The 12,917-nt window shown below is 42.9% G+C and overlaps 1 protein-coding gene across 1 annotated transcript; it reads right to left on the bottom strand.

Annotated features, from left to right (window-relative positions):
* Positions 1 to 927: 927 nt before the first annotated feature.
* Positions 928 to 12,099, bottom strand: dnajc25 (DnaJ (Hsp40) homolog, subfamily C, member 25). The gene is made up of 4 exons (XM_038804148.1): positions 11,794 to 12,099; positions 7,355 to 7,507; positions 4,594 to 5,064; positions 928 to 3,442 (listed from the first exon to the last, which is right to left on the bottom strand). Exons 1-4 carry the CDS (start codon positions 12,082 to 12,084, stop codon positions 3,320 to 3,322), a joined length of 1,038 nt encoding a protein of 345 aa, XP_038660076.1. The 5' UTR covers positions 12,085 to 12,099; the 3' UTR covers positions 928 to 3,319.
* Between the last annotated feature and the right edge of the window lie 818 nt (positions 12,100 to 12,917).

Raw genomic sequence — 12,917 nt, 5'->3', positions numbered from 1 at the left:
ATTTCGTTTTGACAATCAGTATTGACCCATTTTCCTGCTGCACTAATTCCCAAGGGCAAAAGTTCAAAAAATATAACAGGACAAAAAGTATATTAAGTTTAAAAAAACAAACTCAAAGAGGGAGAGAGTAAAAGAGATATGCTAATCACATTGGATTTATTCTCAGGCTGGCATGTGAATCCCGATTAGCGCATTATAACAAATGTTAAAGAATGTTCGACAAAACTCAGCAATAGCAACGTATTCCAACAAAATTTAAGGAAAAAAATATTTTTTTTAAACTCAAGACACCCCCCCCCCCCCCCCCCCCAGAATGAAAACTTTCATACCTTGCCGAATATTTGCTCAGACACAATATTTTACAACCTCCAAAGTCCTACCATTGCTACTCTTATTAGTTGTGTCGTCTGCAATTGCAGCCAGTCAGCTGAAGTGCAGTTGTTGTTGCAAAATAGGGAATGCAGTAGCCACTTTGCACACAAGCTCCTGGACAATTTGATGACTGAATATCGATTTTTTATATATATATAAAATATATATATTATCACCTGCCATTCGCACAGCTCACTTAAAGGTTCCTTGAAAGAATAAAAATCTTACCAAGGCAGGTAGATGAACAGTAATCAGGAATAGATACCCTATCTGAAGTTCACTTTCCTAAGCCAAGGGTACCTCCCAAATTACATCATTTAATTTAGGAAAGACTCTTCCAACTGTTTCCATCGGGCAGGAGATACAAAAGTCTGAGAACACGCACTAACAGATTCAAAAACAGCTTCTTCCCTGCTGTTACCAGACTCCTGAATGACCCTCTTATGGACTGACCTGATCTCTTCACGCATCTTCTCTACTGAGTAGTTCTGCACTCCTGTATGCTTCACCCGATGCCTGTGTCTATGTATTTACATTGCGTATTGACGTATTCTGTTTTTTTTTCATGTATGGAACGATCTGTCTGGGCTGTACTCAGAACAATACTTTTCACTGGACCTCAGTACATGTGACAATAAAACACAAACAAAACAAATCCAAAACAAAAAGGATTTTGGTCATTATCACAATGTTTTGTGGGCGCTTGCTCTGCACCTCCCATACTGTAACAGTGACTACACTCCCAAAATACTTAATTGGCCGTAAAATATATTTGGTCATAGCTTTCATGAAAGGCACCATATAAATGCTAGTGTTCCTTTTTCCTGTGAATTGTCTTCAGATATTTCATTCACATGGATGCAAGTCTTTGCAGCAATAAATTCCCAGAGTTCAGGTCGACTTCGCTTGAGAACTTTATTCTCACTATAAAACTTTGTGAACTGCAAGTGATGTTTTATGTGTTCTACGTCCAAAACAAAATCCTAGTTCCGGTTTTCCAATGAAAGTGGCTTTAAGTGGTACTTGTAAGCTAGTGAAGCAAAACTGCATTCACCTAACATATAATGCAAACACCCCTTCCCCAATTAGGTATTGTCAAATTGATTGGTATCACAAGTCCGCCATCTTTCATTGTCTGCTGCCGAATAGGAACTGTTGCCTGCCACTCTCAATGGGTTTGCCCAAGTCTACAGTGAGTGATCTGTCAATGGCATTGATAACATTCTAAATGGTCGGTTGTGTTTTATCTTATTAATGCATGCTTCTAAATATTTTTGTGCATATGTTATGCCTCAAAAAGCTTAGAAATTAGGGGACTTTGCTTCAGTATCTCATTGCAAAGCCACGATGAAGAATATTTCAACAAGTTACTTACAACTGGAGAAGTTTTTGTGCTTGTCTAAGGTATTAGATTTGGGGTGGACAGCTAAGGAAGATGCATATTGTAAGACCAAACCTTAAATAAAATTATATTATCGGCTTCATGTTAGTCTAATACTAATAGACCCAAGTGTGCAAAAACGGTCCTGGCCTAAGCATTTAGTTGAGATACATGGTCACGATTCACTGCATGATATACACATTTTAATAAAACCATCAACATTCTCTAATATAAAATGCTGGAAGCATCTGTGGAGAAACTCATTCTCTCTCTCCACAGATGCTGCCTGACCTTCTGAGTATTTCCAGCATTTTTCATTTTTATTTCAGATTTCCAGCAACCGCAGTATTCTGCTTCTCAATTAACATTTTCTAGCAAACTAGCTTGTGGTCACCAGAGATTAGCTATACCAGGGTTCTGTATCTGTCACTGCATGCTGAATCGGAGGCACCAACTTAGTGCAACACAGGTTCAATCTTGCCTGTGTTTCATAAAGATCATCTATGCTTGGACTTTCGTCTACATACTGACAGCTACTTGGCACTAAGGTACTCAGCCCCATATTAATGTCCAGATTGATTTCATTAATTTGAAACAATGCTAAATACGTTTTTTAAAATCCAAATTGCGGCAATGAACATAAATGGCAAAATGAAGATCCCCTTTAAAGTACTGCAATAGCTGGGAAGAGACCTTAAGGACACAGTAAGTAAAGTAGTTATTTTAACAGCTCTATCTTGAGAGTCGGCAGCAACAGTGGATATTGGCTAATTTGATGGATGTTGTCAAGTCCTTAAGAGGACATGTTCAGAGAACCGAGCTGTCCAAAAGAAATACACCAACTTTTAGTATTTGGCTGATCAGCTACAAGAATTGAGACTTGCGAAGCAAATCAGAGATTTTTTAAGAGAACTAATGATGGTAAAATTAGTGCATCCAGAAGCGAAGGGTGTACAAAGAGGGGGGAGGGGGGGGGGGGGGGGTGCAAGCAATAAATACCATTAATGCAAACTGTAACCAGAGTCTGTGTTCACAAGGCTCCTGTAGATTCTATCTAATATATAATACTGGCTCTAACTAAGCTCCTGCCAGTTGGTCTGGACCAGCCAAGATTTAACATCCTGAGAAAGCCAAATAACCATTAAATGATCAAATCTCACATTTTAACTTTTATTTCTATGACATTTTAATTTACAACCATAAATGCTACAGTTGGCTAACCTTTGTCAATGCAATTTCCATCTCACCTATATATTAATATATTTATATATAAAATGAATAAGCAACCAAAATTGTAAAAATTGGTCAACTTTAGTCCTTCCAGTTCAAAAAATATAATTTGAATAATGGAAATAATGTAGTCACGTTCCATTAAATATCATTTCTGATAATATCTGAGCATGCATCTTTTTGGGAGGGATGAATCTAAATGGTAATAGGGCTGCAATTGTTTTGTATAAACTGAATCCTGAGTTTAGATCAATTATATTTATATTCCATTATCAAAATAGGTTTTTATTGTATAAAAAGACATTTTCTGTAAACACTGGTGTAAGGCAGAGGTATTTAGTCATCTACGAAGGTCAGCCTCCCTGGCCCCTCATTTTTCATCCAACGTCGATACCGTTTCCATCGAGGATCTGAAGCTACTTTCTTTTTGAGCTCTTCCTCTTGTTCCACCTTATAAACCTTTAAAAAAAACATATAATTAAATTCTCGGGTGCACTGCTCCCCTTCAGCTCAGTGGGCTGATCCAGTGGGAGTAAGGTGTGCCATGGTTGATCTTTGGCTCATGCTCGAGTTAGCCAATTGCTCTAAGGTCCATAAGCATTACAACTGAGTAGTTAGGTTACAAGGGGGCAAAGTTAACAAGGGATCTCACTGAAGCAGAATCCAGTGAACCCTGCCTGAAGTGCATGCATATGGGATGGTTGTGGAAGAATAGGATCAGATCAGATTTGGACGCAGTACCCCTAGGAACATGGGTAGGCCATTCAGCCCCTCAACATTGTTCCATCATTCAATGGGACGTGGCTGAGAAACTTCTCATCTATGTTCTGAAGAAATGTCATCGACCAGAAACTGCTTCGCTCTTCACATTTGCTGCCAGATCGTCTGAGCATTTCCAGCAGCTTTGAATCTGTATTCCTCTGGTAACGCTGAGCAGCGCATTGACAGTCACTACCAATGGTCACTTGAGGCAACTGTCACCCACTGACTGCGCCTCAGCAGAGGAGTCAACAAGTTCAGGGTGAAGGAAAAGTAATAAGAAAACAAACATGTACGAGATGAATTTTTTCAGGGAATCCATGGAACCAGCTATTTTCCCCAATATAAAATCTATGCCAACAACAATTTATTTATTTTTCCCATTAAGGGGCAATTTAGCGTGGCCAATCCACCTACCCTGCACATCCCTGATACACATGCAGACACGTGGCGAAGGTAGAAACTCCAGTGACCCAGGGTCGGGATCAAACCCGGGTCCTCGGTGCCATGAGGCAGCAGCGCTAATCACTGCGCCACCTTGCCGCCCCTCCAGCAACAACTTATAACCGTGAACAATGACAAAATATTGTTCAGTTTGATAACACCTTTGTAGGAGGTGACAAAGCTTCTAAAACTAGGTGCCTGTCTAAATTTTGCACTTGTCAGTGTGCATTATCCTTTGATTTAATTTTTTGTCGTTGTGTGTTTAGGTGTATCAGGCATAATGCGACAAATATCTGAGACTGAGAGTTACGTCCATTACAGTACTTCCACATTCTTCAAGACCAGGGTTTTCATTTTGTGCATGAAAATAACTTATCCTGCTCTTGATTACAACATGCAAGGCTTACCTCAAAGTTTTCCCATAACCACAGCTTTCTCTCAAGAAATGTCTCTTTCTGATGATCTTCAAGACTGTCAAACTGGCCTTGTGACATATGCATATTTTTTCGGATAATGTACAATTTCTCTTCTTCTCCATACTCTTCCCGTTTTATGTGAAAGTGGTAAATCCACCTGCAGTACCAGATGACATACCTACAGATGAAATAAGGAGCCAAAACAATTTGGAAGAGGAGTATGTCGTATAGCCGTGGTTTCTGATAGCCCCCTTTAATGTCAATGTTATTTTTGATAATGCCTTTAATGATTTCCTCCTCCTCCTCTTTGATTTCTTCTTTAGTGCGTCTGTTTTTCCCTTTTTCTTTCGCTTTATTAAGCAGACCTTGCTGCTTAGCAATTTCTGTAGCCTGGATTCTATACTTTGGCACAGTGGTGAGATAATGAAGGGCCTCGCTGTAACTGCTCCACCAGCTGTAGTACTGCAACAACAAAGATTCAAACACACAACGGTGCAAAAATGAGCACAAAGCCATTTTACAAATATAAACGACCCTCAAATCAGTATTGTTAGAAATTACATCAAACGAACTTAAATCCTGAATAATGTACTTGCTGCAAGAAAGCTACCTGCTTTCAGTAGTAATACAATTTCTTCGAATTAAACCCCCATTGCATTCCTCATTAAGTGTTGGACCTTCTACATATCGACATATTAGGTTTTTTAATTAGTCGGGGAATTAAGATTATGGGGAGAAAGCAGGGAAGTGTCAGATCAGCTATGATCTTATAAAACGGCAGAGCAGGCTCAAAGGGGTGAATGGACTATTCCAGTTCCTAATTTTTATGGATTTGTGTCATTAAAACAGAGCAATTTGAAGGGTCATTTTAAGGGCATTAAGAGTCAACCACCACTGGTGTGTGACTGGGGTCACACGTAGAACACACCAGACAGGGATGCCAAATTCCTTTCCTTGAAGGACATGAGCATATCCGACCAGGTCACTAACTAGTCATTCTTTCCCGTTTTTAAATTAATGATGGGATCTGAACTCAATACCTCTGGGCTGCTAGTCTGTATCGTAACAATTGTAAGGCATTGACACCAACTGCCATAAAAGCTGAAACAATGTAAACTTTCTAGATACAAAGCATAGTGTAATTGCTCTGAATATTATAACAGAGCTGAGGTATCAGAACATACCATTTCCCCCCTCCCATGTCTACCATTCAGTCCCTGGAACAATATCTCAGCAGGCCATCATTCTGTCTGACAGAGCTCTTTGAAGGAGAGTCCCACTCCCCTGCTCTTTCCTCAAAGCCCTGTAAATTTCTCCCAAGTCCATAGTTAATCACCTTTTGGGAGTTACTATTGAACCAGCTTCCACCACTTTTTCAGACCGGGCATTCCCGATCGTAAAACAATTCTTATTTTCTTCCCTGGATTGTTTGTATTTTAAAATGTATTTTATTACAAACATGTATCAAAACAGGTTACAACAGGTTACAAATATCCCGGGAAACATACTTCCCAGCAATCAACTATACAGCCTGCACAAAGCGTCGTCCCCCCGGCCCCTGTGACGAACGACTCCTCAAACAGTCACAAACATCCCTCACCTTTTCTCAAACCCCTCTGCAGAACCCCTTAACTCATTTTATCTTCTCCAACCGCAGGAAGTCATGCAGGTCACCCAACCAAGCCGCTACCCCTGGTGGTGATGCCGACCACCAAAATTTGTCGCCATGCAATCAGGGAGGCGAAGGCCACGACATCGGCCTTCCTCCTGTCCATGGACTCCTTCTCCAAAACCCCAAATATCGCCACCAAAGGGTCCGGGCCCACTTCCTCCTCCACTAGCCTAGCTAAGACTGCGAACAGTCCCACGCAGAATCTTCCCAATTTTTTGCAACCCCAAAACATGTGCGTTTGATTCGCTGTCCCTCCCCCAAACCTCTTATCTGGAAGAACCCACTCATTCTCGCCTGAGTCATCTGCACCCTGTGCACTACCTTAAACTGTATCAGACTAATCCGTGAACAGGAAGAGATTCTTCCCTGGATTGTTTGCCAATCATCTTAAATCTATCACCTCTGGTTACTGATTCTCCCGCCAATGGAAACATTGTTTCTCCACCGGAATTGTTAATTTTAAGCATTGCTTTCAAATCTTCCCTCAACTTTCTCTGCTTCAAAGTGAATAAATCCAGCTCCACCAGTCCCTCAGCAGGAATCAAAAGTTTAATTTTTCAAGTAATTTATAACTATTTTCCAGTTAGATCACTTGTGCTATCTGATAAATCCTACAGCAAATATAGTTGACAGTGGAATACCAGGTCAGTCCCGTAACGGAGGAACCAAATTAACAAGAGAACATATGAATAAGATTATGTCAGCAGAGATAAGGTTTACTGACTAGGAACTGTTATCCAGCCTGTTGATGTAGATACTCGGCAGCTTCCTGGAACTGTCACTCAACATTCAAATAGTCTTTCCTAGGGCAGCACGGTGGCGCAGTGGGTTAGCCCTGCTGCCTCACAGCGCCGAGGTCCCAGGTTCGATCCCGGCTCTGGTTCACTGTCCGTGTGGAGTTTGCACATTCTCCCAGTGTCTGCGTGGGTTTCGCCCCCACAACCCAAAAGATGAGCAGGGTAGGTCAATTGGCCACATTAAATTGCCCCTTCATTGGAGAAAATGAATTGGGTATTCTAAATTTATTATTTAAAAAAAAAAAGTCTTTCCTTTCTCTGTAACATAACATAACTGCCTTACCTGAAAGAGTGATATAGCACAAACTGTCACAATTATAACTATTCGAACGTCCACTTTGGGTGCCAGCCTTCTCTTGTAGTAATGGTAGTAGTGTCTGTAGAATTCATCAGGGTGGTCAAGCATGTAATCATAATCCTTCCGGGCTTCATCATCCTGCAAGATACAGCGTTAAAAACAAATGGCAATTACTAACTACGTAATAATTCTCAGCTCATGTATAAAGCTGGACAGTACTTCTGATCAGTTTGTAACAGCATACATTTCAATAATTTCTATTGATAATTCTCTAATTATAAACAGGGAGAGTATCAAAAATACCACATGTAGAAACCTGCAATTCTTGTTATACAAGGGTTCCTCACTTACACTCTCAAATCTACTCAACACTCTCAAATCTACTCAAGGAGTACTTTGGGAGTGCGATGGAATACTCTCCATTTGCCTGGATGAGTATGGTTCCAACATTCACGAAGCTCAACACCATCCAGGACAAAGCAGTCTGCTTGATTGGCACCCCATCCATCATCTCCAACATTCACTCCCTCCACCATCAATGCACAGTGGCAGCCATTGCACCATCTACAACATGCGCTGCAGCAGCTCACCAAGGCTCCTTCAACAGCACCTTCCAAACCTGCAACCTCTACCAACTAGAACAAGGGCAGCAGATGCATAGGAACACCATTACCTGCAAGTTCCCTCCATGGCCCTGGAAACCCCCCTTCCTAACAGCAGTGTGGCCGTACCCTTTAGGAATGGACAATGACAATCCTGGCCTAGCCAGCGATGCCCTCTTCCCGTTGTTATGACACCGTTGGCTAGTGCCCCAGAGTCACAACACAAGTGAATTAACCAATAATTCTTATAAAAATACCCAAAGTCTTTGGCCCTTGGCTGCCCAATAATTGTAAGTTTAAACACAATTACTGTTTATTCATACCAAGAATTATCATGAAATTATGCAGTAAATACAACTGGTAACAAGCTAATACCGACTACCCCCTTTAACTGTTCCACTGTTACTGACACACACAAGACAGGCAAACACAGAGGGGTGGAAAGGAGTAAAAAAACAATAAGGTTGAAGGTCAAAAGATATACAGTATGAGTCTTTAGATGGTAGTTCTTTAGCACACTATCTTCATAACATGCTAAAGACTCAGATTTCTAGCCAGTGTTTGTAGTCATTCATTCAGGGTCCCCAGAGGCTAGAAAATACAGTACTCTCAGGCAGCCTGGAGAAACATCTCATTTCTCATCAAACTGGGCCTTGGCTCGAGGTTCGCCTTCAGGCCTATGTCTTTCTAGAGAGACACTTCATTTCCCATCAAACCTTGCTTTCAGCTTGTGGTTTGACTTCAAATCATCTATGGAGCAAAAATGTAACTGCAAAAATAAAAAGGGGAAAATAAGGGAACAAGAAGGACCCGTAACATTGTGAAAGAATAAAAAGTGCATTACATATACCAAATGTAACACACTTAATTGAAATGAGGGCAGAGTACAAGCCTCTCTCATCAAAGAGTTATTAACTGCAATTAAGTCAAACTTAAACAGTCTTGCTGATGAAAGTACCGAGAAACCTTCTGCCTGGATCAGTAGTTGATAATTAATTTCTCAACGCATACATATAATGGGCAATGTTTGTTACTGCTATTCCAGTCAGGCTTTCTAGATTAGTAGGCTACTCCCAAGCACCAAAAGCCTTTGGACCAGTCTTTGAGACCCTTCTACAGCCTATATGTAAATGGAACTTCAGTAATTAATCATATTCTTTCATACAGATTTACTTACAAAAGCCTGAGAAAATGCACAAACAGATACAAAAACAGCTTCTTTCCCACTGTTACCAGACTCCTGAATGACCCTCTTAGGGACTGAACACCACGCATCCTCTGTATTGTGTAGCATTACACTCCGTTATGCTTCACCCAATGTCTATTTCTATGTATTTACATTGTGTATTTATCATATGTCCTATGTTTTTCATGTATGCCTGGACTGCACGCACAATACTTCTCACTGTACCTCGGTACAAGTGACAATAAATCTAAATGCACTCCAGCGGTGCTTAATAAGGACCTGCTTTTACATCTTCAGCAATAGGTAGCATTCCATTTCCAAGGATTGGCCAACAAGCAGAAAACAGTAGAAATAAACAGGCCATTCTTGCATTGGCAGCCTGTGGATAGCGTAGTACTGTAAGGATCAATAATTGGGTCTTGATTTGGATACGGGGACCAAATGTAATTTTTCCAAGATTATAACGTACGGTAAAGTTCCCACAGTCCTAGATGACCATAGTCTGCTTTTCCCTTTGAGGGGGAGAGCTGACTGGTGGTGATTTAACCCGAGGATCACCACACCTCAGGCAAGATTGAGATGGCGGCCACTCATGAATAACCTCAGCCAGTACGGAATTGAACCCACGCTGCTGGCCTTGCTCTGCACCATGTCTAGCCAAGTGAGGTAAACCAGTCCAAGATTACACAATGTTCGGCAGAAAGATGTGTTGCGAGGAAGATATAAAGCAGCTTCAGGAGGATTTGGACAGACTTAGGGAGCAGGCAAGAACAGGACAGAAGGAAAACTGAGAGGTAATCCACTTAGAAGTAACAGATGTGGAGTATTCCCTCAATGGTAAGAAATTAGAAAGCATAGATGTACACAGGGACCTGGGTGCCCCTTTGCATAAATCACTGAAGGCTAATGTGCAGGTGCAGCAAGCTATTAGGAAGGCTAATGGAATGTTTGCCTTTATCACAAGAGGGTTTGAGAACAGGAGTGGTGAAGTCTTGCTGCAATTGTAGAGGAGCTTAGACCCCTCCTGAAGTACTGTTCCCCTTGCCTCAGAAAGGATATTACCACAGATGGAAGTGCAACAAAGTTTCGCCAGGCTTGTTCCGGAGATAATGGGACTGACTTATGAAAGTGATTGGGCAAACTGAGCCTGTATTCTCTACAGTTTCAAAGAATGAGAGGTGATCTCATTGAAACCCGCAAAATACTTAAAGAGGATAGACAGGGTCGACACAGGTAAGATGAGTCCCTTGGTTGAAGGGTCTAGTACCAAGGGCCCAATTTTGAAATAAGGGAATTGCCACTTAGGACCAAGGTGAGGAGAATGTCTTCACTCTCGAGGGCTGTGAATCTCTGGAATTCTCTATCCTAGAGGCTGTGGAAGCTCAGACACCGAGTGGGTTTCTTACAGAGATTGATGGATTTCTGATCAACAATAACTTAAAAGGGCTCTGGGGATAGTGGGTGTAAAAGGCATTGAAATGTCCAATCAGCCGTGATTGTGTTGAATGGCGGAGCAGGCTCAACGGGCTGAATGGCCTCCTCCTGTTCCTATCTATCACTGCCCGCCCTCAACTCTCAAACTGGAAATTTAAAATTATTCATGACAAAAGATTTGTTCTCTACATTAGGAAAAAATATAAAAGACTGACAATCATGTTCATATAATGAGTAGGAGAACCAAAGGAATTAGAAAGGTCCCATGTTTGAATTCCAGTTTCTGCTGACACAGGTTTTTAAAGTGAGGAAGCTGCAAATTTTAGCCATGCTCCAAACCTTGCATAATTATCTAGGCTATCCTTTCACTATTCTAAAAAGCAGAACTACAGTGTTAGAGGTCCTGCTGGCTTATTCAGGTGGATGTACAAGATCCCAGGGCTGTATTCAAAAACAACATGGACTCAGGGCCTGGTTTACCATTTATCCCTCAGCCAACCTCACCAGAACCGTTAACAGCTATCTGTATCGGAATTACTTCCAAAAGATTAACATGAACAAGAGATTTAAACATATAATTCCATACTTTTAACAGTGATTCCACAAATTATACCTCTGGAAATAAGGTTAGCAATTAACCCCGAAGCAAAATACTTTCGAGTGTATTAGACAGTTGGGAAGGAGAAACTGAGGAACAAGTTGAAGTGACAAGTTGCCAAATCTTCCATGCAAACCAAAGCAGTTTGTCAACCAGCTATTACAGACTGGATGTTTTAAAATTAACTATCACAGTAACCAGAGATGCATGTTTTCATTTGCCAGTAGCTGACATCTGCATACAAGCACCATCAGCAAACACCAAGTGTCAGGCTGCAGTGTGCCAACCCCAATCACCCCTCAGGCAGCACCCTCACCCTCAGGATACCCTTCCACACTCGCCCCCAAATGGATACTCAACATAATCCCCACTGCACACCTCACAACATAGCCACAATCACTCATGACCTCAAATGACCCTTCTGCCCCATAGGTGCCCCCTCCGCCCTGCACACCCACACAGGTGCCCCCTCCTACCCACAGCAAATGGGACCTCCGCCCCATCCTCCACAGATATCTCCTCCCCCCAAAAACAAAGATGCTCCATCCTCCCGGGAGTGGGGAAAAAGCCTCAAACCCACCCTCCCTCCCTCCCCTCTGCAGACCTTCAGAGTCTCGTAGGCGGTGGCGACCAGCAGGAAGCGCTCCTCGGGGTTCTCCCCGGCCTCGGTGGGCCGGTACCGGTCCGGGTGGTAGCGCCGGGCGAGCTGGCGATAGGCGCGAGCGATGTCGCTCTTGACGGCGTCGCGGGCCACGCCAAGCACGTCGTAGCAGGAGACGGCGCCGCAATAGAGACCTTCCACCAGGCCGTCGGCGCGGCCGCACAGGCTGAAGGAGGCGACGCAGAGCCGGAGCAGCAGCAGCGGCCCGCTCCCTCGCCTCCCCGCCGGCGCCATGTCAGTGCACTGGCGGCCGAGCTACCCCGCGCGTGCGCAGTACCCCCACCCCCGCCTCCAGCCCGCCACGTGGGAGCGGCGCGTGCGTGAGACACGTCACCATTTCAAACCCCCAACCGCCGTCCGTCTCTCGCGCGCGGGCAACGGTCATGGGTGAGGCCATTCAGCCCCTCTTGTCCATGCTAGCTCTTTGAATGAACCATCCCATTTCCTCTTCCCCAGCACCCACCCCCCCGCAACAAATCCCCCCAGTTCTTGCCTCCACTCACACATTTATCAATTTCCTCCTCTTTTACCATTGAATCCTAATCGATTTTATTTCAATTTATCTTGTTTCCCCAAATGGTGAATGAATTGGACCAAAGCTTCTTTTTCACTGTCAGTGGGTGACACTCATGCCTTCGAGTCAGGAGGTTGTGGGATCAAACCCCCCCACCCACCCCACGCCAGAGACCTGACCACGAAAGAGAATCCAGGCCAACACCACCATTGCTGTACCAAGGGAGAGTTGCACGGTCAGAGGTGCCGCCTTTCAGATGAGATGTTGAAACCAAAACGCCGTCTGTCCTCTTGAGTGGGATGGAAAAGATCCCATGGCATCATGCCGAAGATTAGCAGGGGAGTGCTGCCTGATATGTTGGCTAATATTCATTGCTCAATCAAATTACTGTACAAAATGATCTGGTCATTATTACATTGCTGTTTGTGGGAGCTTTGCCAGGCTTAAATGGACTGCAACACTTCCTATGTTACAAACACTTCAAAAAGTGCTTAATTTCTTTGGGGCGTCCTATGTATTAAAGTGTGGAAATCCCTCCTTAAAGCTCCCTTTG

Source organism: Scyliorhinus canicula, chromosome 8 (genome assembly GCF_902713615.1).
Source record: "Scyliorhinus canicula chromosome 8, sScyCan1.1, whole genome shotgun sequence".
Lineage (NCBI taxonomy): Eukaryota > Metazoa > Chordata > Chondrichthyes > Carcharhiniformes > Scyliorhinidae > Scyliorhinus > Scyliorhinus canicula.
The sequence above is the reverse complement of the archived record's forward strand: the minus strand, read 5'-3'. Positions and strand labels throughout refer to the sequence as shown.

Excerpts from the sequence above, each read along its gene's own strand:
- dnajc25 (XM_038804148.1), bottom strand. The coding sequence starts at position 12,084 with ATGGCGCCGGCGGGGAGGCGAGGGAGCGGGCCGCTGCTGCTGCTCCGG. Across the intron at positions 7,508-11,793 it reads CCGCCTACGAGACTCTGAAG|GATGATGAAGCCCGGAAGGA; the intron begins GTCTGCAGAGGG and ends TGTATCTTGCAG. Across the intron at positions 3,443-4,593 it reads GGTTATGGGAAAACTTTGAG|GTTTATAAGGTGGAACAAGA; the intron begins GTAAGCCTTGCA and ends TTTTTTTTAAAG.